At 37.0% G+C, this 27,446-nt stretch overlaps 2 protein-coding genes across 8 annotated transcripts in view; both read right to left on the bottom strand.

Moving 5' to 3' along the window:
- Positions 1 to 27,446, bottom strand: part of LOC136040389 (BTB/POZ domain-containing protein 6-like) — a 396,184-nt gene that overhangs the window by 293,070 nt on the left and 75,668 nt on the right. The window lies entirely within an intron of this gene.
- The window catches only part of LOC136040386 (zinc finger protein 3 homolog), a 108,681-nt gene that overhangs the window by 50,037 nt on the left and 31,198 nt on the right, over positions 1 to 27,446 (bottom strand). For all 4 annotated transcript variants that reach the window (XM_065724645.1, XM_065724647.1, XM_065724648.1 and 1 more), the window contains 2 exons: positions 19,901 to 20,092; positions 15,754 to 15,890 (listed from right to left, as the gene is read on the bottom strand). In XM_065724645.1, coding sequence (XP_065580717.1) covers positions 15,754 to 15,890; positions 19,901 to 20,092 — 329 coding nt within the window. The remainder of the gene's footprint in view (positions 1 to 15,753; positions 15,891 to 19,900; positions 20,093 to 27,446) is intronic.

The following is a 27,446-nucleotide window of genomic DNA, read 5'->3' as shown; positions in this document are numbered from 1 at the left end:
CTTCCGCCGTCCTTTTTTAGTGCACCGCACTCAAGCAAAAATTTCTCATCAAAGTTCATCAGGCATAACTCAAAAATTGACAAACCCTTCCCGATCCCAAACTCTCCTCCCTTATCCATTGCTTCCTCCTCCCCGCATACAGAAGTCCTATTTCCTCCCCCTCACAGTATGCTGCCCCATACCCTCCCTACTCAGCCGCAAACCAGCAATTTCTTGACGGACATGAATCACTATTCCCACCCAGCCCCCCTTTCCCAGCACCTTACAAAACCCCACCCCCAGCCCATTCGTTTTATCCCTCGTGCTTACCCTGTAAACGTGACTCAGGTCTGAGACTTTTTGCATTCAATAATTGTCATATAATAAGTCCTCGTGCTTCGTCCATATTCTTGCCCGTCCCCCACATCTAAATCCCAAAAGCAAATCCTTTTCTTACCCTTCTTCTCCAAAGCATAATAAAATTAAATTAAAGCCCTACCCAGGAAATTATCAAACCCATCAAGTCTCCCTGTCGCGATTCCCCAACCGGTTTGTTTTTCCTAAACTTTTAGTTACTAATGCTGAAAGTCTTAATTTTGAAAAACTTACTGAACTCGAGGTGGTTTCAGAATCAAATTTGATAGATATTATAGCTGTTACTGAAATTCAATCCCATGACCCAGGGTCCCTATGCCTGACAAATTATTCAGAGTTTATTAAACTCCGTCCTTCAGACCACCCACTCGGGAAAAAAGGTGGCGGAGTTACTAAGAGTCACCTTTACCCAAAGGTTATTCAAGTCCCTAACTTTTCCGAGTATGATGAAATCCTCTGGCTAAATGTTATACCAAAAGTACTCCCTCGTCCATTTAGTATTATTGCAATAACTGTTTTCTATTACTCCCCAAATCAAAATATCGAGTCAAAACGTAATTTCATCCAGCAATTACAGGCAAGTGCTGATTTTGTTATTTCTAAGTACCCCAATGCTGGCCTTTTTTTAGTTGGCGATGCCAACGACCTTAAAATGGATTATTTTTGTGCTTCAGTTAAAGTAAAGCAAATTGTTAAAACACCGACGACTCGAGGTAATACCTCTCTTTATGTTATTTTAACTAATATGTACAATTTTTACAGCCCTTCCTCAACTTTGCCCCCATTAGGTGGGAGTTATCATCTTTCCATTCTTTAGTCCCCCTCCTCAAATTTTAAGCATACTTTCTCAATAGCTTACAGAACTTACCGCCCTCTTCAAAATTATGGTCTTCTTTCTTTCGGTATGTGGCTGAGTACTGAAGATTGGTCCGACATTTATAGTTTACAAAACCTTGATGAGAAAACAGCCACGTTTCATAAAAAGCTAATTGATGAATATCAAATTTGTTTCCCAGAAAAAAGGTTTAAACGGTGGTCAAGTGATAAACCCTTTATTAATCAAACAATAAAAACACTAATTAGAACCAAATTGAAGCTGTTTAAAAATGGTAAACTCGATAAAGCCAATATACTAAGAAAATCAATTAAAAGAGAAATTCGTAACTTGGCACGATCCTACTACAAAAATAAGATCGAAGAATTGTTCACTAATAAGCCAAAAACTGGTATTCCGAGGTTAAAAAGCTATGTGGCAGGAGTCTTGACCAGCTTAATTTAAACTTACCAGAGCCCCCTGATGTTACTGCAAATAGTCTAAATAAATTTCTCGCTTCCATTGTCCAGAGCCTTCCAGCATTGCCAATCCAATTATCAACAGGAGCCCCATCCCCCTTTTTCCCGACTGTTTCGCCGTCTGAGATTGAAAGAAGAATTGATAAACTAAAAAAGACAAGTGTTTGTCCTTTGGATATCCCGCTTCCTCTTATTAGAGCCTTTGGTGACTTCCTGTCTAAGCCCTTGTCTGTCCTGTTAAACGAAATTACTAAGTCTGGGCAAATTCCAACAATTTGGAAACAGGGTTTCATTACCCCTTTGAAAAAGAAAAACGGAAAGCCTGGCTTTGAGGGTGTTCGACCTATTACACTTACTCCTATTTTTTCAAAATTGTATGAAGGATTCCTTGCAGATTTGCTAAAGGAAAAAATCCTACCTCTTACTGACCTGAAACAATTCGGAAACCTAAAATCAACTTCTACTTCCCACTACCTCGTTTCTCTTATTGACCACATCGGGAAAATCCTCCAAAAGCCTAATTCCTGGCTAAAATTAATTTCCATTGACCTTCAGAAAGCCTTTGACCTTGTTAACCGCAATATTTTAATTGAGAAACTAGAAAGCGAGTTCAATATCGATCCATTACTGGTAAAATTGGTTGCCTCCTTTTTAACAAATAGATCGCAGGTGGTTAAATACCAGAACTATTACTCAAATCCTCTCCCTATTTACAATGGCATACCCCAAGGAACTCTCCTAGGCCCCCTCCTTTTTTCAGTCATGATTAACAGCCTCGCGAAGGAAATTCCTGACCGTTGGAAATTTGTTGATGACCTAACGATTGTTGAAAGTTGCTTCAGATATTTAATAAGCGACCCTATGAGTATCCTCAATGAAACTGGAAGTGAGGCTTTGGACCTAGATATGACAGTAAACCCCTCTAAGTCCAATATAATGCCGATTTGTTTCTTCAAATCCTCGCCCTGTTTTCTTAATCCTATCCATCCTGAAATTTATGCGTCCACGGTTAAATTACTTGGAGTCACAATTTCTTCAAATTTAAAGTGGGATATCCACGTTAAAGATATCATCCATAAAGCTAATGCGTCTATCGCCCTCCTTAAGCTCCTAAATAAATATAGCGTTCCCCCTTCTCACTCCTTAAGGTTGTACACGTCTTTTGTCCACCCGCATCTTGAATATGCTTGTCCAGTTTGGCACCCTGGCATCTCCCGTGAAGAATCAAACAAAATTGAGTGAATCCAAAAAAGAGCCTTGCGAATAATTTTCAAAGAAGGCAAGGTGCCTTACTCTCTGCTCCTAAAAAAAAGCTAGTTTGGAAACCCTTGAGTGAAGGAGGTCGTCGTTGTGCCTCTGTTTTTCAAATAATGCAACAACGAACCCTCGGACGGCAAGTATTTTCCCCAAACGTCACTCACCATCCAGATTACGACAGCCTCGAGCTGTTTCTGAGCCTATCCCAGTTTTGTCCCCCATTCGCTGCGTTACTTCCAGATATGAAAAAACCTTTGTCCCCTTCATCACAGAAAAAATAAATAAAATAGCCAACTAGTTTCTCCCCCCCCCCTTTTTTTCATGTGAGGTGCTTTAGGTCGTTACACTAATTTGCTCGCCCCCTGCTGTTTTGGTTTAGTTTCCCTTTTAATCATATGTGTTTTACGTGTGTTTTATGCTTCGTTCCTTTTTTTGTGAGTTTTTGGACTTTTTTTAGTGTCCCTTTTAATTTGTAGATATATATGTTTATTTCTTGTTCTTTTCTGTATTATTAGATTTTTTTTGTCCCCTTCCCTTTTTTTCTGACTTGTATTTGTTCAAGTTTAGTTTGACAGATTTGTTTTTCTTTTTTTTTACTCATAATTTGATTATTCATTATTATTAGTGTTTTTTGCTTTGTTTGCTTTGTTAGTCGACTCCGAAGTCCGAATTCGGCTCTTTGAGGGCTTGTGATAGTGATCTTTTTGAAATAAATATCTTATCTTATCTAACGAAAAGATTGATCAGGTGGGCAGTTTCATTTACCTTGGTAGTATTATTAGCAAAGACGGTAGCAAAGAATGTTCAAAGTAGAATATCCAAGGCTCATCATGTTGTTTTTTTCTTTTTTTACAGTTAAAAAAAGTTTTAGACCAGGGCACTTTGTATCAAAGGAGTTGTCGTAAAAACTTTGTAAAGTGCTCATTTGGTTGGAAATTTAAAGGGCTAGTGCCCTTTTTAATAGTCAAAAGTGATTGGAGGGCAACTAACCTCCCTCCCACGCCCACCATTTCCCCAAACACATCCAATCAAAATTTTGGGATAGCCATTTTGTTCAACTTAGTTGATAGGTATAGGAATTGCGTCTTTGAGGATGAAAACCCCTCCCCCACGGCCCTTAGGGCAAGAGCTGTAAGTTTTGCCCTTGGGACATATAAGGTTTATATAAAAAGTTTGATCGCATAACCGTTCGGAGGACGCTCATTTGACTAGTAATCAGAAGTTCTAGAGCCCTTATAAGATTCAGAGTGATCAGAGGTTGGATAGCCCCCCCCCCCAAACCTCGTATTTTTCCGAAATGCATCTGACAGAAATTGTGTGATGGCCATTTGCTGTCGCAGAAACTTCGAAAACGGCTCATTCGATTGGAAAGTGCCTCTTTTAATAGTCAACATTGATTAGAAGGTGACTAACCCCCTTCCCACACCAACCATTTCCCCACACATCCAATCGAAATTTTGAGATAACCATTTAGTTCATTGTAGTGAAAAGGTCATAAAAATAAGTCTTTGAGGATGATATCCCCCCCACACAAACACACAGACCTCAGGGCAAGGGTTGCAAGTTATGCCTTTGGGATATATAAGGTTTTTATAAAAGGGTGGTCGTATAAACTTCGGAATGACTCAATGAATTGGTAATCGGAAGTTCTAGTACCCTTTTAAATATTCAAAGTGATCTGTGGGTGGATACCCCCCCCCCTTCGTATTTTCCCAAAAATGTATCTGATAGAAATTCTGATATAGCCATTTGTTGCTGCGGAAAGTTAAAAAAAGGCTCATTTGATTGAACATTGAAAGGCAATTTTTCAATAGTCAAAAGTGATTGGAGGGCAACAAGCCCCCTACCCCACGCCCATCAATTCCCTAAAGAACTTAATCAAAATTTCTAAATAGCCATTTTGTTCAGAGTAGTTGAAAAGCTTAGAAACTATGTCTTTGAGGATGACAAACCCCCCCTCCCCAAACATCCCTCAGCATAAGGGTTGTAAGTTATGCCGCGAGGGCATATAACGGTCTTGGTCGTAGAAACTCCGGAGGAGGCTCATTGGATTGGAAATCAGATGTTGAAAACAAAATACATGAAAACAGAATACGTTTTAAATGTTTCCACTTTTCTTACTTTCATAAATAAAAAATATAAACATTTTAAGGAACAAATATCACCACATATCAATTAAACTGAAAATCCATTATTTTTCCAGTAAAGCGCAAATCATGTTCTGGTCTTGAAAAGGAGTGGGGGTTATCAGCCCTATTCAGGTTAATATTTGTTCGTTTAGAGTTTGACTCGGCTATTTATTGTAATTTCTGTTCGTTATGAGTTTAATTTATTTATTGATAGTGATCTATGGTAATTTTACGCTTGAAAGATTATTTGACATTATTTCTGCTCATTCTTGGCTTCATGGAGCTCTTTACTTTTTTTTGAAAAACTTGTTTTGCGGAATTTTTTTTTAATTAATTACTATTAAAGAGTATACAAATCCCATAACAAACATAAATTAAATATACAATCCTAGCAAACATACAGATAACAGATACTAATATAAATGAATAAAAATCAAACTGAATATTTAGGTTAGAATTAAAATGAATACACATCACTACAAATAGGAGTTTGGCCACGTCCTCTTCCCTCTCCCTGAGCTGTAAAAGTCTAAAGCCTATTGCGTCACTTGTTTTTTATTGTAAACTAAATATATCTTGGACAGTCCTTAGAAAGAATTTATAAAAATAAACTTAATATTTGACCTATAATGATTTTAATTGCTGGAAGCTCCACAATTCAAGATTTTTTTTTTTACTGTAATTTTATTTTTGTTTTTCGATTTTAATAAATGTAAAAGAAAATATTTGTAATAAAATTTGTTTACAGTAAAGCGCAAATGACGCAATAGGCTTTTACAATTAGTGGCGGGGAGTGGACAGTGGCTAAACTCCTGCTTGTAGTTATTTTTTTTCGTTTTAATTTTGACCTGAACATTCCGTTTAATTTCTATTCTTCTTAAGATTTATTCATTTATATTAGTAGCTGTTATCTGCAGGTTTGCTACCACTGTTTATTTAATTTCTATTCGTTTTGGGTTTCAGTTATTCTTTAACAATAATTTCTGGTCGTTTTCAATTTGAACTAGATCTACGTTGCATGGACAACGTGAGGCGTTTTGGCAACGTTTGTTTGGCTTCGCCGAGCCAAGTATTGCGAGAGCAACACTTTCATTTTGTCTCCTCGCTTCGATTAAACGCTGAAGTTGTTGATCTATAAATAAACAAGTCCCCTACATGTCTTACCACTGGAACCAAATTGGTCTTACCATCAAATACAGCAGAAACAAATAATAGGTACACAAACTAGCAAAGGCTGCGCACCTCTCATTCCCGAAGATGATTATGAGCTAACAGCCGACTCTTGCTTCAAACTCCCCTATATGTCTCACAATTGGTATCGTCCTATTTTGGGTTTCAGTGTGTACCTTACTACTGAAGTTGTCAACCCCTTTAAACTTTCAAACTGGTACATCTCACGAAGGAGTTTTTCTACCAAAAAATGGAAGCTCATCAAGATCTATCGACTGCCGTCGAAAAAAAAATCTATCTGTCTTAGTTCAAAAGTTGACTTTTTTGCCGTAGGCCAAGTTTTTAGCGCAATCACTTAGAAAGGAGCAAAGAATAAACTCTACTTTCTGAAGCAATGTGATAACTTTTAAAGTTTAGGAGGCACATCTGACACCATTTCTCTACTGCAATCCCAAGTGCGAAAAACCGAATGATAAACTCAGCTGAAATCACGAACAGAAATAGGTAGAAACAATAAATGGCAGCACTTTCGGTACCGCGGGACAATGCCACTTTTTGTTTCTGTAAATTTGTCTGTTTATCACTCAAAGAAGATGTATTGGCTGTGGGGCCGAGTAACTGCCGCATATATTTAACACTTTCAGATTTTAGTCCATCTTCAATTTGAAACTGGTGCCTGCCTGCTTGCCTGCTAGAACGGAGTTTTCCACTCGAAAGCAGAAACATGGCTAGATGAAACGAAATCTTTACTACATAACTTCAGATAGTTCTCTCTGACATAGGCTATAAAATTCCACTTCACTTCACACACTATAGGCTCTGGCTCAAGGACAAGCAAAAACCATCCTTTTTGGCCCCAGGCAAGAGTTCTACGAAGCTTTCCAATATGCAAAGTCATATTCATCAATCCGGCCTAAGGTCCACACTTTCCGTAAAAACCACAGAGGTTAGAACCTTACCACTTTCTAGGAATAAGCTGAAATCGGGGTGCTAGGAACAAAAAAAAAAACATGACAAAACCAAATTATTATAGAAGTTTATTTCTGCTGGTCTAAAGATTAATATGGCTCTTAACTTTTCTTTGAAACGCTTTTTAATCAAATATTTTTTTTACATTAGTTTTTTTTATGTCAAAAAATTTCAAGTTTTTAGACAACCCCCATTGAAAAACAAAGTGATGTTTTTGTGACAGCATCAAAGTTTCAAACTCCAACAGTCCCTCAACATTCCTTGAAAGCAACCACAACTAGATGTAGTAGCAGTTGCAAGCAGTTACGGTCACAGTTGCCGTTTGTTATATTTGGAACTAGTCACAGTTGCAGTCGCAACCAGTCTAACTTGCAACAGCAATAGTAGTAGTGGCCCTGAAAGTTTCAAGTTTATACCCTTATCTGTTTCTAAGATAATATAGCTAAACCTTTTTGATAACTCGGATACACATAGTTTCTTCTATTTAGCGTTCGTCTCGAAACTCTTAGCCTTTCGGGCAACACCATGGATCAAACATCCACTATTTTCCCAATAATATAACCTGCATGTCAAAAATAACAAAATTGCATAATTTATATTTCTAACCCCGGAGGCTGTAGGGACAGGACATCCCCAGTGGCATAACTATTAGCTATTGTGACTATATTGAATAATACAGCTTTTTAAGATTTCTATCAGTGTTAGGGAGCATCTAAAAGGGCAAAGGTGTGAGGGGGGGTTGCCTACCGTTCCCTTTTCAACATCCCTCTAAACATTTCCTTAAGTTTTCAACTCAATACCCATAGCTGTTCCTTAAATATTGCTGTTATTTCTTTTTGACGACTCTTGTGCATATAGTGTGTTTTGATTTTGTTTGCCACCATCCTCAAAATTTTTTTTAAGTCTCACCTTAATGCCCTTAGCCTTTTTGGAGACTCAGGATCAAACGCGTCCCCTTTGCTAATAATCAACACTGTATATAAGCAATGGGCAACTTATATAGCTTGCAACGCTTACCCTAGGGGCTGTGAGGGTTGTGTGTCACATTCGGAGGTATAGTTAATTGACTTTTCTATTATTTCGAACATGATATTTATTCCAAAATTTTGATCACATAACTTTGGAGGAAGGGAAGCTAAAAAAGGAGTACAAGGGGACTGGTAGCTTTCTGGCCACTTTTTATCATTCTCCCCAACATGCCCTAAAAGTGTAAAAAAATAAATAAAGTGTAAATAAAGATAAAGTGTAAGCACAGAGTACCTTTTGATTTAGTTTAACATGCCCTTAAATATTCCCTGAAGTTTCATCTTAATACTCTGAAGCTTTCTCAACACATCCAGATTCAAAATCCAGCCTTTTCCTAATGATAAATACTGCAGGTAAAAAAGGGACAGAATATTTAGTTTATATTTCATACCCTGGAGGCTAGGGGCATTACATTCCCGGAGGCATAGCTACATGATCTTTTGATAGTTTTGAGCAGAATCTCTCTTGATCAGTGATGAGAGAAGGGAGCATTTAAAAACAGGGTTGGTTTAACATCCCTCTCAGGACTCCCTTAAATTTTCAACTCAACAGCCTCAGTCATTCCTTACACATTGCTGTTGGACTATTTTAAACAGAATGGCTATTTGAAACTTTTGATGGTAAGCATTTGGGGGAAAAGGCGTTGGGGGAGGGGGAGTGGCTGGTTCCACTCCAATCACTTTTGACTCTTAAAAAGGGCACTAAAACTTTCAATTTTCTATCGCATGAGTTCCTTCGGAGTTTAGACGACTACCTCTTCCATATAAAATACATTTGGGGAAAAAATACTGATATAATAGCACATTGAAGCCTAATTCCTCTTTAGTATGGGCAACGCTATAGCGTTTAGCGTTGCCTCTCAAATAGTAAGTGGTACTGTGGAAGCACTTCAACTTTGAACATGTCCATTCAAATTTGTACAACTATAAAGCCCCCTTTAATTCGAAACCATAAGCAAAATTGCAAAAATAATGCTATTTCAAGCTTTCCAGACTCTGATCCTCTTCCCTTCATCTTCGAAAAAAAATCCTGACTATTTTTGTTTTAGATAAGACAATAAATCATAGGCAGCACAATAGCGCTGCTAGGTAAAGAACGATGTTGGCACAATGCATATTTATTTTATTTGTTTTTTTTCGACCAGGGCACTTCGTATAGAAGGAGTTGTCGTAGAAATTTCAAAAAGGGCTCATTGGGTTGAAAATTGAGAGGACTAGAGTCTTTTTAATAGTTGAAAGTAATTGGAGGACAACACCCCCCCCCCACACACACACACACCCATCATTTCTCCAAACACTTTCAATCAACTTTTTGAGACAGCCATTTTGTTCAACGTAGTCAAAATTATGTCTTTGAAGATGACACCCCCCAACAGCCCTCAGAGTTGTAAGTTATGCCCTGGGTGCATATAAGGTTTTTATATAAAGCGTCGTCGTAGAAACTTCAAAAAGGGCCTATTCAATTGGAAACTGAAGGAGCTAGTGCCCTTTTGAATAGTCGAAACCGAAAGAAGGTCAAATGAACCCCCTCCCCCACAAAAATCACTTCCCCAAACACTTCTGATGACAACTTTGATATAGCCGCTTTGTTTAGCGTAGTTGAAAGATTCTGAAATAATGTCTTTGAGGAAGACAACCCCCCACAGCCCTCAAGGCAAGGGTTCGAAGTTATTCCTTAGGGGCATATAAGGTTTTTTTTTACTGAAGATCGTTGCCGTAGAAACTTCAAAAAAAAGGCTCATTCAATTTGAAATTGAGAATACTAGAGCGCTTTTTAATGGTCGAAAGTGATCAGAGGGGCAATCCCCCCCCACGTCCATCTTTTTCCCAAACTTTTCCGATAAAAATTTTAAGATAGCCTTTTTGTTCAACGTAGTCGAAAGGTTGATAAATTATATCCTTGAGGATGACAGCCCCCTCACAGTCTTCATGGCAAGGTTTGTAAGTCATGCACTGAGGGCACATAAGGTTTTTAATGGAAGCGTGGTCACATAAACTTCGAAGGAGACTCATTAGATTGGTAATCAGAAGCTCTAGCGCCCTTTTCAAGAATCAAATTTATCGGAGGGGACCCCCATACAGGTCATATTTTCTCGAAATGCACCTTATAGAAATTTTTATATAGCCATTTCATTTAAAATAATCCAAATACCACGGGGAAATTTAAAATTTTTATGAAAAAGATGGTTATAAAACTTTAGAGGAGGCTCATTTGGCTAAAAATTGGAAGTCCTAGTTCCCTTCTAAGAGTCAAAAGTGAAGGAGGGCAGATAGCCCCCCCCCCTGACTGCCCCTCTTTTCATTAAACGAATCTGACTGAAATTGTGAGATAGTAATTTTTCTCAAAATAATCCCCCAAAAAATATAACAATGCCTCTAGGATTGACAACCTCGCAGTACCCTCGATATAGTAAGTATATAGGTAATATAGGTATATCATACCCTGGGAGAATATAAGGTTTTGTGGATTCGGTGGTCATATAAACTACAGATGGGGCTCAAATGATTTGAAATTGGAAGTTGTAGTGCTCCTTTTAAGAGTCAAAAGTGATTTGAGAGCAACCCCCCCCCCCTCAGGCTCATCATTTTCCCAGACATCCAATTGAAATTTGTATATGAAAATACTGTTCATTGTAGTTGAAGGGTCAAGAAAGTACGTCTTTGAGGAAGACACCCCCGCCCCCACAAATCTCAGGGCAAGAGTGTAAGTCAGGCTCTGGGGCATTCTTCGGAGATACTTCATACTTACTTTGAAGGGGACTCAGTGGATTGTAAACCAGAATTTCTAGTGTCCGTTTTAAGAGTCAAAGTGATCAGAGAGCAATTAGCCCCCCTCAGGTCGAGTTTTCGCGAATGTATCCAATAGCTTGTGAAACAGTTAACCAGAATTTCTAGTGCCCGTTTTAAGAGTCAAAGTGATCAGAGAGCAACTAGCCCCCCTCACGTCGCGTTTTCACGAATGTATCCAATAGAACTTGTGAGACAATTATTTTATTCAAAATAGTCCAAAGGTCATTTAACAAGGTTTTGGGGGTTGCTAAAAACCATCAGAGCCTGGAGGCGAGGTTGTAAGCTATGCAATAGGGGCATTAAGGTTTTTGTGGAAGGTAAGGTTGTTTAACTTTGGAAGTTGAAAATTGGAAATTTTAGCTATCTTTTATGGGTCAAAAGTGATGGAGGGCATTTAACCCCCTTCCCCTACCGACAACCCCTCTTTTCACCAGACGCATCTGATTGAAATTATCATATAGCAATTTTGTTCAAAATAGTCATAAGAACATATAATAATGCCTCTAAAGGTTGACAGAACCCCCTAGCACCCTGAAGATAGGGTTGTAAATTATGCCATTAGGGCATAAAAGGTTTTTATGAAATGGGCGATCGTATAAACTTCCGATGGGGCTCATTTGACTTGAAATTGGAAGTTATATTGCACTTTCAGGAGTGAAAGTGATTTGAAAAAACCAGCCCCCCCCCCCTCAAAGCTCATCATTCCTCTTAACACCACCAATCAAAATTTGGAGATAGCAATTGTGTTCATTGTAGTTAAAAGGTCAAAAAATTATGTTCTTACAGAAGGGATGGCTGTGTAAACTTTAGAGTTGGCACATTGGGTTGAAATTGGAAGTTCTAGTTTCCTTGTAAGAGTCAAAAGTGATAGAGGTTAACTAGCCCCCCCCCCTCTACCCCTCTTTTCTCCAAACGCATCTGATTAAAATGTACGATGGTAATTTTGCTTGAAGTAGTCCAAAGAACATATAACAATACCTCCACGGTTGGCATGGCCCCCAGAGCCATAGGTCAAGGGCTTTTAGTAATACCCTGGGGGGGGGGCGCATAAGGTTTTTATGGAATGGATGGTCGCATTAAATTCAAATGGATCAAATTTTATTTTAAATTGGAATTTGTAGTGCCATTTTTAATGACCAAAAAGATGATCAATTGACCAAAAAGGCAATATTTGCACGCTGTACTACAACTACTGCTGCTACTACTGTTATCATAAGTACTATTACTGCTAGCACCAATACCACTAAAACTACTAATTCTGTAGCGAGTACTACTAAGGCTGAGGATACAGAAAAAAATATCTGAGGAAACGTTGAGGGGAAAGTTGAACTAAATCAAAACATACTATGTGCATACAGATTGCTGATACAAGCGTATCAGAAATGGTACAAGCATATGGAACGGCTTATCGTATCAAGAGGAAATTTCAGGGACATCGTGAGTGGGATGTTAAGTTGACCAAAATGCAAAATGTGCCAGCAACTACTGCTATTAATCATGCTGCTATTACTGTTACTGCTTATAATAATGCATTATTACTGCTACTACTGTTCCTACTACTACCACTACTACTATGATACTAGCAAAATAAAGCATGCATGAAGGTGAAAATTTGACAGAATATTGTGGAGGAATTTGAACTAAATCAAAATACACTATACACATGCAGGTTGTCGAAAGGGCGTATCTCAAGAACTGATTTAGGTATTAAATTGGAACTTTCAGAGAATACTTCAAGGGGAAGATCAATTGACAAAAATATAATATGTGCATGTTTTCTAGTAATTCTAAGCTAGTTTTAGTAATACAACTGCCACTAAACTACTCAGACTACTACTTCAATTGGACCAACTTGTAAGGCTTAGAATATTGAAGTTAAAAGGGCGTCAAAAGGGTGTCAATTTTGCATACCAACAAAAAATTTTGGAACGGCTTAACGTGTCAAGGTGAAATTTCAGGGGAATCATGATATCGATGTTCAACTGACCAAAAGGCAACATGGACATACTCCTACTGCTATTAATACTAATGCTGCTACTACCATTACTACTACTAATACAACACTAATACTGCAAATACTTCTACTACCACCGAAACTATTGTCATAATAGTACTATAAAGGCTAATTCTAATTTGAGAGAATATTGATGGAAAATCAAAACTAAAAAAAGGCACTATGTGCATTTAGATTGTCAAATTAGCGTTGGAACTATCAGAGAATACTTCCAGAAAATTAGTTCTTTAAAGGCGAAGATCAATTGACCAAAAGGCAATTTGTGCACACTACTAGTAATAGTACTACTACTGCAACATTTACTAATTCTACTACTTCTATTACTATTGCTCCAACAGCTAGTGCTACCGCAACTACTTGTAAAGTTAACAGCATTAAGATGAAAATTTCAAGAAGTATATGAATATACAGGTTATCTAAAGAACAGATCGACAGTGTCATAGCAATGGCTAATTGTATTAAGTTGAGTAGTAATAATACTTCTGTGACTGCTATTACAACTATACCTAACGGTATGAAGGAAAATTTTCAGAGAATATTAAAAAAAAAAAAAAAATTGTACGGAAAACAACCAACCATCCGTATGCAGGCTGTCAAAAAAGCATATTATCAATATCTTAAGAACAGTTTAGTGTGTGAAATTAAAACTTGCAACCCTTGTTGTGGGGGATGTTGAACAAACCAAAAGACAATATTTGCATCATAATACTACTGCTTCTACTCCTACAACTACTACTATTATTATTACTACTACAACTACTAATGCTATTAAGGCTAAGACTAGTACTATTAACTGTACTCCTATTGCTATTAGTGCTACTACTACAGCTACTGGTGCTACTACTATTGTTAACAAACCTAAGGGTATTAAGGCGAGAATTTCGGGCAGTATTGTAACTGTATTGAAATAAATCGAAACGCACTATGCCCACACAGGTTGTGAAGAGGAAGTATTAGCAATGCTTCAGGACCGGTTTAAAGTTTAAAATTTAAATTTTGTTTTTTAAAATTTAAAATTTTAAGTTTAAAATTTCATAGTGTGCTGATGGGAATGTTGAAAAAAAGGTGCTATGTCCATACTGCTAATAATGCTAACAACTATTGCTACTACCCAAGCTAAGGGTATTAAGGTGAAGCTTTCAAGGAATATTTAGGCGGATGCTGAACTAAACCAAAACGAACTCTGATCATGTACATTGTCAATAAGATGACAAAGCAATGTCACAATAACGGCTTACTTTACTAAGTTAGACCTTTCAGGGTAAGTTGTGACAGATTTTGAACTAGCCAGAAGAAACTATGTATATACTTTTCATACTACTTTTAAGGTTACTACAACTAATGACAATAAGGACATTAAGTTGAAACGTTAAGGGGGAGTTTCAATTCAGAGAAAAAACTATACACATGCGAGGAAAGTTTAAGATAGCCATTTTGTTCAGCATAACTGATAGGTCTTGTAACTGTATATCTAGGGCTATTGCGTAGGTCAGCCCCCCCCCCCAGCTATGCAATTTCTATTCTGCTACTTCCATTACTACTTCTGCTCTTAAAATTTAAATAAATCAAACAAGTGTAAGTGTATCCAAGCTGTCAAATAGCATATATAGATTTTTTGCAAATGTTATTAAGTTTTGTTTTTCAGGTCAACTAGAGGAGGTCTAGAACTAAATTAAACGCTACTATTTGTGTCCAGATTTTCAAAAGAATGTATATTGTTAAAAACTGTTGAAAAACTTCCAGCATACAAATAGCATACTAAACTATAAATTCTTTAAGATAAACAAAAAGATTTAAACTATTATTTTTTTTTCCCGAAAAGACTATGTCAATATAAAACAAAGAGAAATTAACTAGAAAAACTTTATCCCCAAAATAAGTTTTTCAAAGAAAAGTAAAGAGCTCCATTAAACCAAAATAAGCAAAAATAGAATCAAATAATCTACCAAGCGTAAAACTAACACCAATCAGCATTTATAAAGTAATGAAACCGAACACGAACAGAAACTACAGCAAATAACCGATTCAAACTCAAAACTAGGAGAGATTAACAAGAGTAGGGCTCAAAAGCTCTATACCTTCCCGCGGCCAGAATCTAATTTGCACTTTAATAAACTTGTTCTGGACGTGGGAATGCATAGAGTTTTTGAGCCCTACTCTTTTAATTTCTACACGTTTTGAGTTTGACTTGGTTATTAATTATAATTTTGGTTCCTTTTGGGTTTCATCAATTTATGGATGCTGATTTGTGGTAGTTTTACGCTTGGTAGATTATTCAATTCTATTTTTGCTCATTTTTGGTTTAATGGAGCTCTTTACTTTTCTTTGAAAAACTTATTCTGTGGAAAAAGTTTTTTTTTGTCAATAATAAACAAAGGTCTATCATGGTCAATCTAAACATGGTCAGTCTAAAATAATTATAACTCTGAAAAATGGAGTAGATCAATTTAAAAATGAACACACGAAAATGATTTCGATTAATCTTTCTAATGAAGGTGGAACAGAGCCCTATACTGTCCCAGTGCCATCAAGAGCTTCAGTTAGGGGTGTAAGCAAGGGTGATAAACTCAGGGCCCGGGACAACCAGGATCACTGCATTTTTACAATTCGTCCATAATCTCAAATAATTTTTAGGCTATTCAGCCTTCCTTTGCTGTTTTTATGATTTTATTCTTTCTCTTTTCTGTTACTTAAAAACCCAGTGAATGCTCCTCAGTCAACAAAACACGAAGAAATGGCTACATTATTTTACCTTGTATATGTATTCCTGGAAAAATTGCAGACCTCTATTTTTTGCACTTGCATGAACAGCATGGTACACAACATGCGCCAAAATTTCAGAAGCTAAAGTCGTAGTAAATTCACAGTTCTTCCAATCACAAAATAAGTCTAAAAAACAAACATTTTCAGATAAAATCAATAGTAGTTCTAACTAACATGTCAAAACAATCAAAATGCTTCAAAACAATACTTCAAATAAAAAACCTCACGAGACTTATCTTTGTATTAACAAAGAAGATAAACCGGATATTCAGGCTAAAGAAATGTGTATATTTTCCCTACTTATAGCCGTCTTAAATACAATAATATATAATTGGAGAGGCATTATATTAAACAGTTTGTGGTAACGAACTGTAAGTAAGGAGCGAAAAGGGTAAAAAACAAGCGGGACTCGAAAAAACAGAATTTCAAGATCAATAAACATATATATAACAATATTAAGGCTAAATATATATTAATATTAAGGCCAAATATATAACATTCATTAAGCTTAGTGTTATCCATAAAAGGCTACGAGCCTCATACAAATGTGCCTGATTTTCCAAAATGAGGGGAAAGACTCCCAAAAAATAAAAAAATCTTTATGAGACAAAAGATTCAGCCCCATCAGATTAAGCATATTAGAGAACCCTACTGTAGAGGTTTCATGCTCTTAATTTCAAAAATGTGGATTTTTTATTTTTTGTAGGAAGAAAGATTACGGAAGCGTGCTTATTTGGTTTTTATTTTTATTAAAAAAATTTCTAAGGGGGATCGCATCAATCCGATGGTCCTAGAACGTCGAGAAAGGGCCCATTTGAACGGAAAACAAAAGTTCTAGTGCCCTTTTTAAGTGACCAAAAGATTGGAGGAAACTAGACCCCCTCCCATATCTTTGTTCTCCGAAATCGTCCGATCGTAATTTTGAGATAGCCATTTTGTTGAGCATAGTTGAAAAGTCCCAGAACTACACCTTTAGAGATAGCATGCCCCCCCCCCATCCCCAGGGGACAGGTCTTTAAGTTATAAAAAAAAATTCCATTGCTTACGCATAGTATTTCCTAATTGGGAAGCATAAAGACATTTTGGGGTGGGCGGGAGGATTTGCCCTTGGGATGGGTTTCCATGGGGATATTGCCCGTGCCAAAAGAAACTTCCAGGGGTGAACTTTCCAGGGGAAGTTTTACACCGGGGGATTTGACCGAATTCCTATATGAAATTCCTTTCATTTGTCTTACTTTCTTTTTTCCTATTCAATTTTGTCTGTGCAGATGTTCTGGGGGACATCTTCACGTGTTTGGATTTCCAGGAAATAACTTTCACAGAAGGGGGAATTTCCGGGGTGATTGGGAAACGATTAGAACTTACTCTTAGTCAAATGAAAATATGCCAAGGAGAATTTTTTAGGCTGAATATTCTGCAAGAAATTTGACGGAGGGAGGGGGATTTTTAGCGAGGATGGAATTGTCTGGAAGGAATTTTAAAAGGGGGAGAGGAGTGTAATTTGCGTGGAAGGAACTTTCCATGGAGGAGTTTCTCATGAGGGGAGGAAATTTTTCATGGAGGGTGATCCAGATTTACCGCATCATTTGAAAAACGATCAGAAATTAAACAAATTTAAACAAATTTTTTTCCGCTGGAGGTAAGGAGAAACATTATAACCCAAAACAAATAGTATTATTCCGGGTATGATAGGGTTGCCCCTCTTCAATACCTTGTACTCTGCGGTAAAGTTTGACTGTTTGTCTCCATTTTTAAGAACCATTCTTGAAACACAAGGACCGTTTAATTAGAATCGGAGGGTTTCTTAAAAGTGCTAGAAATTTTAGCGTGAAGAGCAAGGTATTGACGAGGAGGTTATACAAGCAATATCATAGGCAGCGCTGCTCTACCATGGCTAGTAATATCATTGAAACTTTTAAAGAAGCTAATTCGATTGGGAATTATAAATTCTAGTGCCCTTTTTAAGATTCAAATGTGTTTGGAGGGCAAGCAGCCCTCCTCTTTAATCCATAATTTTCCAGACATAAAACTTTGAGACAACCATTTTGTTAGCATTGTTGAACGGTCCAGTAACAACTTCTCTAGGGATATTGGGTTTGTCGACCCCCCCCCTCCCCAGTTATACATTTTTTCCGTTATGTTATAAAACTAAATATTGCTTAAAAACAAAATAAAAAAAGAACCCTTAGGCCTTCTCAAGACAAGAAAATTTACACTGCACTGAAAATAAAAGACCACGGGTTGTCAGTTGAATATAATTATACTGACATTTATGTCTTAAAATTTTAATAACTTTTCGTTTATTAGAGTAAAAAAGTTTAAAGATATCAAATGTATTTTGCTTTTAGTAAAGTATAAATCGTGTTTAGCTCTAGAGAAGGCATGGGGGTTGTCAGCCCAGCTCAAGAAAATTTTTTACTTGTTTTGGGTTTAATTTATTTATTGATGATGATTTTTGGCAGTTTTACACTTGGAAGATTATTTGAATATATTTCCGCTCGTTTCTGGTTTAACAGAGTTCTTTAGTTTTCTTCGAATAACTTGTTTTATGGAAAAAGTTTTTAAAATTGATTTTTGTTCCTTTCTTATTGACATAGTCTTTTCATAGAAAACTAAGTATTTTAAATCTTTTAAGGTTTTTTCTGTAAGAATCCATAGTTTGGCTTGCTATTTGTATGTTGGAGAAACTTTTTCAACAGATTTTAATCCTGGCACAAATGAAATTGTTTAATTTAATTTTATACCTCCTTTAAAAGCTTCGAATTAGCTCTTTCAAAGTTTCAATGATACTTCTAGCTATTATAGAATAGTGCTGCCAATGATATTGCTTATGTGCCCTTTTGAATACAAGCATGCATATAGTTTTTTGTTTAATTGAACCCTCCCCCCTAAACGTTTGCTAAAATTTTCACGTTAATATCCTTAGAGTCATCAGTTACAGTAACTGTAGGGGTAGTATAAACATATTGCCTTCTGGCTAGTTTAAAATCCCCACAACTTACCCTTAAAGGTCAAACTTCATAAAACCGTTTTTTCAAATATTGTTTGGTAACCGTTGTCAAAATCTACATGCTCATAGTTCGTTTGATTAGTTCAACATCCGCCTAAACATTCCTTAAAACTTCACGTTAATACTCTTAGCTTGTGTAGTAGCAATAGTTGCAGTAGCATTAGTACTGGTAGGCGCAGTGCACCTTTAATTCCTTCAACATCCCCTTCAACACCCGCTGAAAATTTTCTACTTAATGCGATCAACCGTTCCTGAAGCATTTCTGATACTTTCTCTTGATAACCTGTGTGGGTATAGTGTTTCAACTTGATTCCGCACAGTTTCAATATTGTCCATTTTTTCACCTAAATAGCCGTAGTTTTAGAAGCAGCAATAGTAGTTGTAGTAGCGGTAGAATCAACAGTAGTAGCCTTAGCTTTAGTGGCAGTAGTAGAAGTAGAAGTCGTAATAATAGTAGCCGTAGTAGCAGTATGAGTAGAAGCAGTAGAACTAGGATACAATTATTTTCTTTGGGTTAGTTCAACGCTCCCCACGACAAACCCTGTTAGTTTCAACTTCACACACCAAACTGTTCCTAAGATATTGCTGTTACGCCCATTTAGCAATCTGAATACAGACGGCGTGTTGTGATTCAGCTCACTTTACCCCTCAAAGTTCCTCGAAAATTTCTCTTTCATATTCTTAGGCATAGTAGTAATAGTAGTGACAGTAGTATTATTGGTATTACTAGAAGTAGTATTAATAGTAATAGCGGCAGCACTAGTAGCAGATATTTTCAGCTTTCCAGTTTCAGAGTCCATAATTTTGCGCGGTGGCACCTGTTCATAAAGATATATATAATCGACACAGACCAAACAGAAAATAAATAAATTTATTTTAAACCTTCATTTAGGTGAGTTTACTCATTTGAGACGTCTTAGAATTTATTTACGGAGATATATAACAGTGCATCAGCTATTTGTCCACGAAAATATTCTTTCAAAACCTTGATTCATCTCACCTTCAACTTGTGAAGCGAATATGCCGCTGAAATTTTACCCATCTCTTATGAGCAAAATAGCATATTTTAAAAGGTGCCCCATATACTTTTTAGGGTATAAAAATATTGGTGCATCAAAATACTTACTAAGAGAGCATTCATTTTTGACACCCCTTATGTCTGACAAGTGCGTAATAACATGACTGTAGAATTCTGAATACTCTTGAACTTCAAAATTACACTTTGGCACCCATTCACAGACATAATTAATCGGTTTCAACTTCACTTTTCTAGGCTCTTTAATATACATGTAAACACTGCCTGTCACAAACGAGTCTTCTGAAAAAGATAAATAATGTAATTTAGATGTTCAAACATACTAGAAAAAATCTCTCAACTTGCAACGGTTACTTAACATGGGAAACAAAGCTAATAGATTTCATTTAATCAAAAAAATAATTTGAACAATTATTTTTCAGTCCTGCTTTTAGATTCGTGTGAATTACGAAAAGAGAGTAGAAAAAGAAAAAGTGAGACGGGTAAGCCGTAGAATGTATTTAAAAATCGTTTACAAAATCCACCTGCCTCTACTACCGGTGTCATTTTGATATCAAATATTCCATCATTATATTCAGCACTATATCGTTTTTCAAAGACGGTTGTCATGCTTGAACTTTTTATTTTAGCAATCACAAACAGATAAATAAAATAAGGAACACTTTCTCACTGAAGAAAATCTTTGAGGGTTTGCGGTCGTGCGAAGATCAAAATGAAAGTTAGAAAGTCAATATAGACAGAGTATTGACAAGTGTGGAGCCACTATTATCGCAGATGTTACCAATATTGAATATGCTAGCTACAAAGATAGCTAAATGTGGGTACTATACTTCAACATACGTTAAAACCTCGCCTATGATACTGTCCCCTTGATCCAAAACTTCGATAGCCTTCGTTTGCCGGCAGTATATCGGCAAATAAAAGCATAACTATGATATTTTTCCTCTCCTTGGTAATGATTAAATATAAATAAAACCAAGTTTTTTAACTGCAAGTATGGAGCGACATTAAAACTTAAAACGAACAGAAATTGTTCCGTATATGAAAGGAGTTGTCCCCTCCTCAACGCCTCGCTCTTTACGCTAAAGTTTGACTCTTTTTCATAACTTTACTTTTTAAAACAATAAAAAACTTTAGCGTAAAGAGCGAGGCGATGAGGAGGGGACAACCCCTTTCATATACGGAATAATTTCTGTTCGTTTCAAGTTTTAATGTCAAAAAGGGTTCAGCAACTCTTCCTTTTTTCGGCAACCAGCCCGTGATGAAATTCAAGGACGATTTGCCTCCCATACACTTCCTGATTGAAGTTCTAAATTGATCTCCTCAACCATTCCCAAGATGTTGTAGATACGCCACCAGAGAAAAAATATTTTACCATCCCCCCCCCCTCCACACACACAAAACCGACACCATTTTGCCCCCTACACAAAAACAAAACTGAAAGTTTCAACTCCACCTCCTAAGCCAATCCCACGAAATTACAGAGTTGTTGTTCTGATAGCCCAAATAATCATAGTGTCATTTTAATTACCTCCGCCCCCCCCCCAAAAAAATCACTTAACCCCTTCAGCACTCCTTGAAAGTTTAGACTCGACTCCCTAAAGCCATTATGGTATAGTATAAGTTACATACTTTGTGACACCTAACGTCTTTTGATTTACAGATACAAGAGCATACCTGTAAACCTACCAAGGGTGTACTCTTAAAAACCCAGGGAGATCTTGACTAAGCAAGAATCCCTATGAATTCCAAGCTGATCAGACAACCAAGAACAAAAATTGCCACCTTTTCTACTAATTAATTAAAAGGTAAAATCTAAAAAGGGAATTCAAAAAAAAGAAGAACTAGATGAGCAGATGAAAAGATGAGCAGATCAAAGATGAGCAGAAACAAAGACATTACATAATTGAATTTTAAGCAAGAATCACTATCAATAAATAACCGAGTTCTGAAATGAAGAGAAAATACAATGAATAAGCAAGTCAAACATGAAACAAACAAAAAAACTAACCTAAGCGGACGAAGGGGCCAACCCCTCTTGTTCCTTCTAATGGCCAGAGCATTATTTTCAGTTCACTGAAAACAATTTTTATGTCGAGCAGTGTGTTTTGATTTGTGAGCAGTTTGTGAGTTGTTGAGCAGTGTGTTGAAACAACACATACAAAAAAAATATTTCAAGGACTAATCACGGTTCACTAGTAAGAATGTTGCTGCCTGTCCCCTTCCGTCCCTCTCAAAATGTTCAACCGGCCTGAACGTCATTTGCATTCCATTGAAAACAATATGAATAATGAAAAATTTGGTTTTTATTTACGAAAACACAAACAACAACAAAAAAAAGGAAGAAAATTACCATTATAACCAAGATTTAAGAAAAAAGTCATTGAAAGTAGACTGATTGTTAAATCCACAACGATATTCATTCCTGCAAGTGTCAGCAATTGTGGATACATTAAAGTAACCAAAAAGAGGGTGTTTAAAATGGATTTTGTTTTCAATACAGCGCAAATAACCTCTGGCATTCAGAAATTTTAGAGGTCGTTAGTCCTACTCCTGTTAGTAGTAATTTCTGTTAGATTTAATAATAATTAAACCAAACAGATTCGATGATAGTTTTTTCCGTTCGTGTTAGGTTTGAATTGTCATAAGACTGCATTTAAGTTCGTCTTTGGCTTCATTTCGCTCTACTTTTATTTGAAGAACTTGTTTTTAATCAAAAATAGATTAAGCTCTGTTAGTTCTTAATTCCTATTATTTTTTTATTGGTTTATTGGTAAAGTAACCAAAAAGAGGGTGTTTAAAATAGATTTTGTTTTCAACACAGCGCAAATGACCTCTGGCATTCAGAAATTTTAGAGGGCGTTAGGAATAGGAATAGGAAGGAATAGGTTTTATTTGCACAATCTCTCGTAGTCATAAAACTAAATGGCGCTTGTGCTTACAAAAAAGAAAAAAGGATTAAATCAAACGACAAAAAAAAAATCAGAAGACAAATAGTTTAAAATCAACAATTGTTATACTTTGATACAAAGAAAGGGATGAATGAGTTGGAAAAACGATTTGTGCGTGAAGGAGGTGCTGCTAATCTGTCAAATTTCTTCAACCTAGTACTTCGATGTTTCACTAAAACTGGTGGTAGTATCGATCTGTATTTATCACTTCTGAGAAGATATTGGCCAAATTCAAGGATCAAACTGAGACGACGCTCTTGAAGAGAGGGAATTTGTAAAGTGGATAATGCTAACTTATATTCGGTAAAAGCATCGCACAATATTACTTTGACTGCTCTTTTTTGTATTGACTCAAGCTGGTCACTTAGGTAAATAGTGTTATTGACTTGTGGGCCCCATACGGGACATGCATACTCTAAAATTGGTCGAATGTAAGTAAGATAGGCTATCCTTAGTTGTGTCACTGAAAAACCAAATCGACGCATTAGTATAAGTGTCCGCATCGCACTATTTGCCTTTTTGATAATTGTATCGACATGGAGGCTGAAAGAGCAGTCGATGCTAAACTTGACACCAAGCACTACTGCCGAAGATTCACTAGGATAAGGAGGAGGAGGGCACACAAAGTCTCTCTTCAGGGGATTAAAGCGAAGGATTTTAGTCTTTCCTTCGTTGATTTGGAGGCTATTCGCAGTACATTCATCTTTAAAGTTGTTGATTATTTCGTTACAGAATTGGGGGACAGCCTCAGACTTCTCAACAATGTACTTCAGTAGGACTGACAAGTCGTCTGCATACTTAAATCTTTCTTCATAGCCGGAAAGGATGAAATTTATCACTGCCAAAAACAGTAGACTAGCGAGCTTAGTACCTTGTGGGGCTCTGCATGTAAGCTCGACCCATTCGGAGTCGGTATCTCCTGGGAAAAGACTGTAAACGCACTGATAGCGGGCTTGTAAAAAATTGATCACTAAAAGGAGAATATGTTTTTGCGCACCCATGGTGCGTAGATTTGTGATAGCAACGGAATGGCGAATAAGATCAAAAGCCTTTCGGTAGTCTACGAGGAGAAGGTCGACTATAGCACTTCCTCGGTCGAGCCACTCGACAATGAGATGGTGCATCCGTACTAAATAAACAGTTGTGCTGCTGCCTCTTAAGCATCTATACTGATACTGGTCTAGATGTGCAGAGACCTGTGACATATGTTTGCGGTAAATAAACGTTTCTGCAACTTTAGAAAGGTTCGGAGTTATTGATATAGACCGGAGTTGATCACAAGATTTTGGACACCTTACTTTTGGAATAACGCGGACATATGCTCTTTTCCAAGCACTAGGGAATACTTGCTGAAGGAAACATTGGTTGATTATAGAAGAGAGTGGCTTAGCAAGAAAAATGGCGAATTCACGTAACAGCTTTACTGGAAGCTCGCCTGGGTAGGACGCACAGTTCGCTTCCAGTCTTAGGAGTTCCTTATAAACAGTGAATTCAGAGACCTCACATACGTCCTCAATCTCTGCACCAGCAATGATAGTATCAATTTCTGATTTGGTGATTGATGGAAATGAGGTACAAATGTCAGCAAAAAAAGAATTGACTTCATTAGCTGAGGTTAAGGTACCGTCCTCTTTGAGGAGCCTTAGATCTCTGAGTGTTGTCTTACCGGTAAGTCTTTTTACTGAGGAATGCCATTTGTGGGGGTCTATTGTGAGTAAGGGAGTAATTTTATCCCTCACATACTGCCTCTTGGCACGCTTGTTCAGTTTAACAATATGATTACGCAACTTGGCTGAAGCTACGGTATCACCAGCGATATGAAGGCGACAACGGGTTTTTATTAAATTCTTTAGATCATTGGTTATCCACGGTTTATCAGTGTCACTCACAGTAATGACTTTTACGGGAAAACAAGTCTGAAATCGCTCCTGAAGCAGAGTATTCAGCTTATTGACTTTAATATTAATATCCTGTTCAGAGCAAATGTCCTCAAACTGATAATTACCGATCCAGCGACCAAATGTAGATATCGAGTCCTCAGTAAGTGGTCGCACCGTATATTTGACTCGTTTTGGCTTCGGAATGTCCGAACTGGCTTCCCAGAAGATGATTAAGTGATCAGAATTCAGAAGGGGTCCTAGGGATCTCGGTGCGTAATAAAAGTCTGTCAAGTTTGTAAAAATCAAGTCAAGTATGCTGCCACTTTGATGGGTAGGTATTGTAACGGCTTGTCGCAAATCTAAAATAGTTGAAACCCATTGCCTATTAGTTTGATTGAAGTCTCCGGCAATAACAAAGCCAGGAGAGACATGCTTGCGGCGCATTTTGTCTACGAAAAACTGAATGTGTTCAATCAAGTCTTTCCTGTTTTTAGCACTTTCAGGATAATAGACCGAAGCAACAATTAAACATGAAAATCTTTTTGATAAACGTGCAGGTTTGCATTCGGTCCATAATATTTCGTGGTTGGAGTCAAAAGGCTCACTTAACAGCCTTGAGGATAGGTCATTACGAACATAAAGTCCAACGCCTCCTCCTCGACGATTCAAGCCACGATCGTGACGCGTATTAAAGTAGCTTGCGTAACCTTTGATGCGCGCCTATTCGTCAGAAGTGTCCCAACATTCGCTTATTATTATTATTGAGGCGTTGTTCTGCCTGGCAATAACTTCAAGTGCATCAGTTTTGTTGTTCAAAGATCTAGCGTTACACACAAGTATATTTGGCAACTTACTTTTAGCTAAAGGACGTTCGGGCTTAAGAACGGGCGGGCTATCCTGGATGGGCCACACGGGAGTTTCGTCAAATCTCTTCAGACTCGGTATTTTAGGTGCTCTGGATATCTTGATTTTCACCAGGTTTCGCTAAAACACTTATTTTGGCGAAGAACAATAGTCACGGCTTATCACTAGTACCGAAATAGCACACCCCGTACGCCTTCTCCTTTCATTTTTCCCTGCCCGACATCCACGTTTCTTTCCTGTCGGATTGTTTCCATTAGTGGACGATGCGCCACCTGTGACTTCTCGCAGTAAGTGCAATGCAGTTAGCGTAGTCAAGATAGATGGCGCCAAAAAGGTAGAATGGAAACGCGATTTTATTAAGTCATTTTTTGGCACAGCGACGGCTTCAACAGGAGTGATTCTGGTACTCAAAAATAGAGCGAAAAAAACTGCATAAGTCAATATCATTCTCACCATGAAAAACCAACTTCCGCGCACAAATAAAAAGGTAAACTATGGTAGGATGTTTTGCTAGCCGGACGGCGCAAGTGATTCCCTTAACATTCAGTCCTACTCCTGTTAGTAGTAATTTCTGTTAGGTTTAAGAATAACTTAAACCAAACAGATTCGATGATAGTTTCCGTTCGTGTTAGGTTTGAATTATCATAAGACTGCATTTAAGTTCGTCTTTGGCTTCATTTCGCTCTACTTTTATTTGAAGAACTTTTTTTTAATTAAAAATAAATTAAGCTCTGTTAGTTCTTAATTCCTATTATTTTTTTATTGGTTATAAGAGGAATTTTCAGGATAATAAAGTACTTTTTTCCATTTATTCCTACTACTTAAGCATTAAGATTTTTTGCTTCCTATTTAAATTTTACACAAAGTTTTGAAAAAAAAATAATAGTTTTTACAATAGAATTTTGGACAGATGGGAAGAGAGAATTTTATCCAAATGCATTAAAGCCTGCAATATTTTCCGCTTTCCAAAGGGCTGAAACCACCTTTACCCCTATGCTGTTAAAACCTTGAATATAAATAAATAATGATCAGCCTTTTATAAGAATCTTATCGTGATATTTTAGTTCAGTGCTTGTTAAGTTCAAAATATTACAGTGGGGACTCATTTATTAGAAATTATTTTTGTTTCGATAAAAAAAAAATCAGAATAAAAAAACGATGTTAAAAATAATTGCAACCAGACTTGTTTTTAACCTGTTGTTTTAACCAAGTTCCCTTGGTTCTTTATTTTTACTGAAATGTCTTCATGGCCTGAAAATTTAATCAAATCAGCACAAAAAAAAAGAATATTTCGCACAAAGATTCAATAGAACCACAAATTCCTTATATTCTCCTTGATAAGCCAAAATCTCCAAGCTAAAATTTAAACAAGAAAAAGTTCAAACATGCATAAGACCCCCCACCCTCGTCCCACACTTGCCAAAGCTTCAACTGAACCTCTTAAGCCCTTAATTTCGTTTCCCAAGATATTTCAGCTATGTTATTTTGATATTTTGGATCCATATGTTGTCTTTCAATATAGCTCTACCCTTTCCCCAAAGCCGCAATTCAGTTCCCACTTCCCCTTCCACCTAAGATTCCCTAAAAGTTTCAATTTGACACCCTAAGCAGTTTCTCAATCTTGCACCTGCGTCATTGTGCCAACCTGGCAGCGTGTTTTCTGATTTATCTAGCTACTTAACCGTGCCTAAATTATAAGTCTCGTGTGAGCTTATTGTGCAAAAACTTTATTTATATCAGCCCTTCCTCCCCCCCCCCACCAAAGACTAAATGTAAATTTCCCTTGCCCAACTTTCCCTCTTCATTTCACCAACAGTGCCTGAAAGTTTAAATTCTATCCTTCAAGCCACTTCCAAAGATATTCCAGACATATTATTTCAAATACTAAGATAGACATAATGTCTTTTATCAGACAAGCCCAAGCCTCCCCTGTGTAAATTT

This window comes from Artemia franciscana, chromosome 20 (genome assembly GCF_032884065.1).
Source record: "Artemia franciscana chromosome 20, ASM3288406v1, whole genome shotgun sequence".
Taxonomy (NCBI): domain Eukaryota; kingdom Metazoa; phylum Arthropoda; class Branchiopoda; order Anostraca; family Artemiidae; genus Artemia; species Artemia franciscana.
This window is presented reverse-complemented; position numbering and strand designations above follow the sequence as displayed.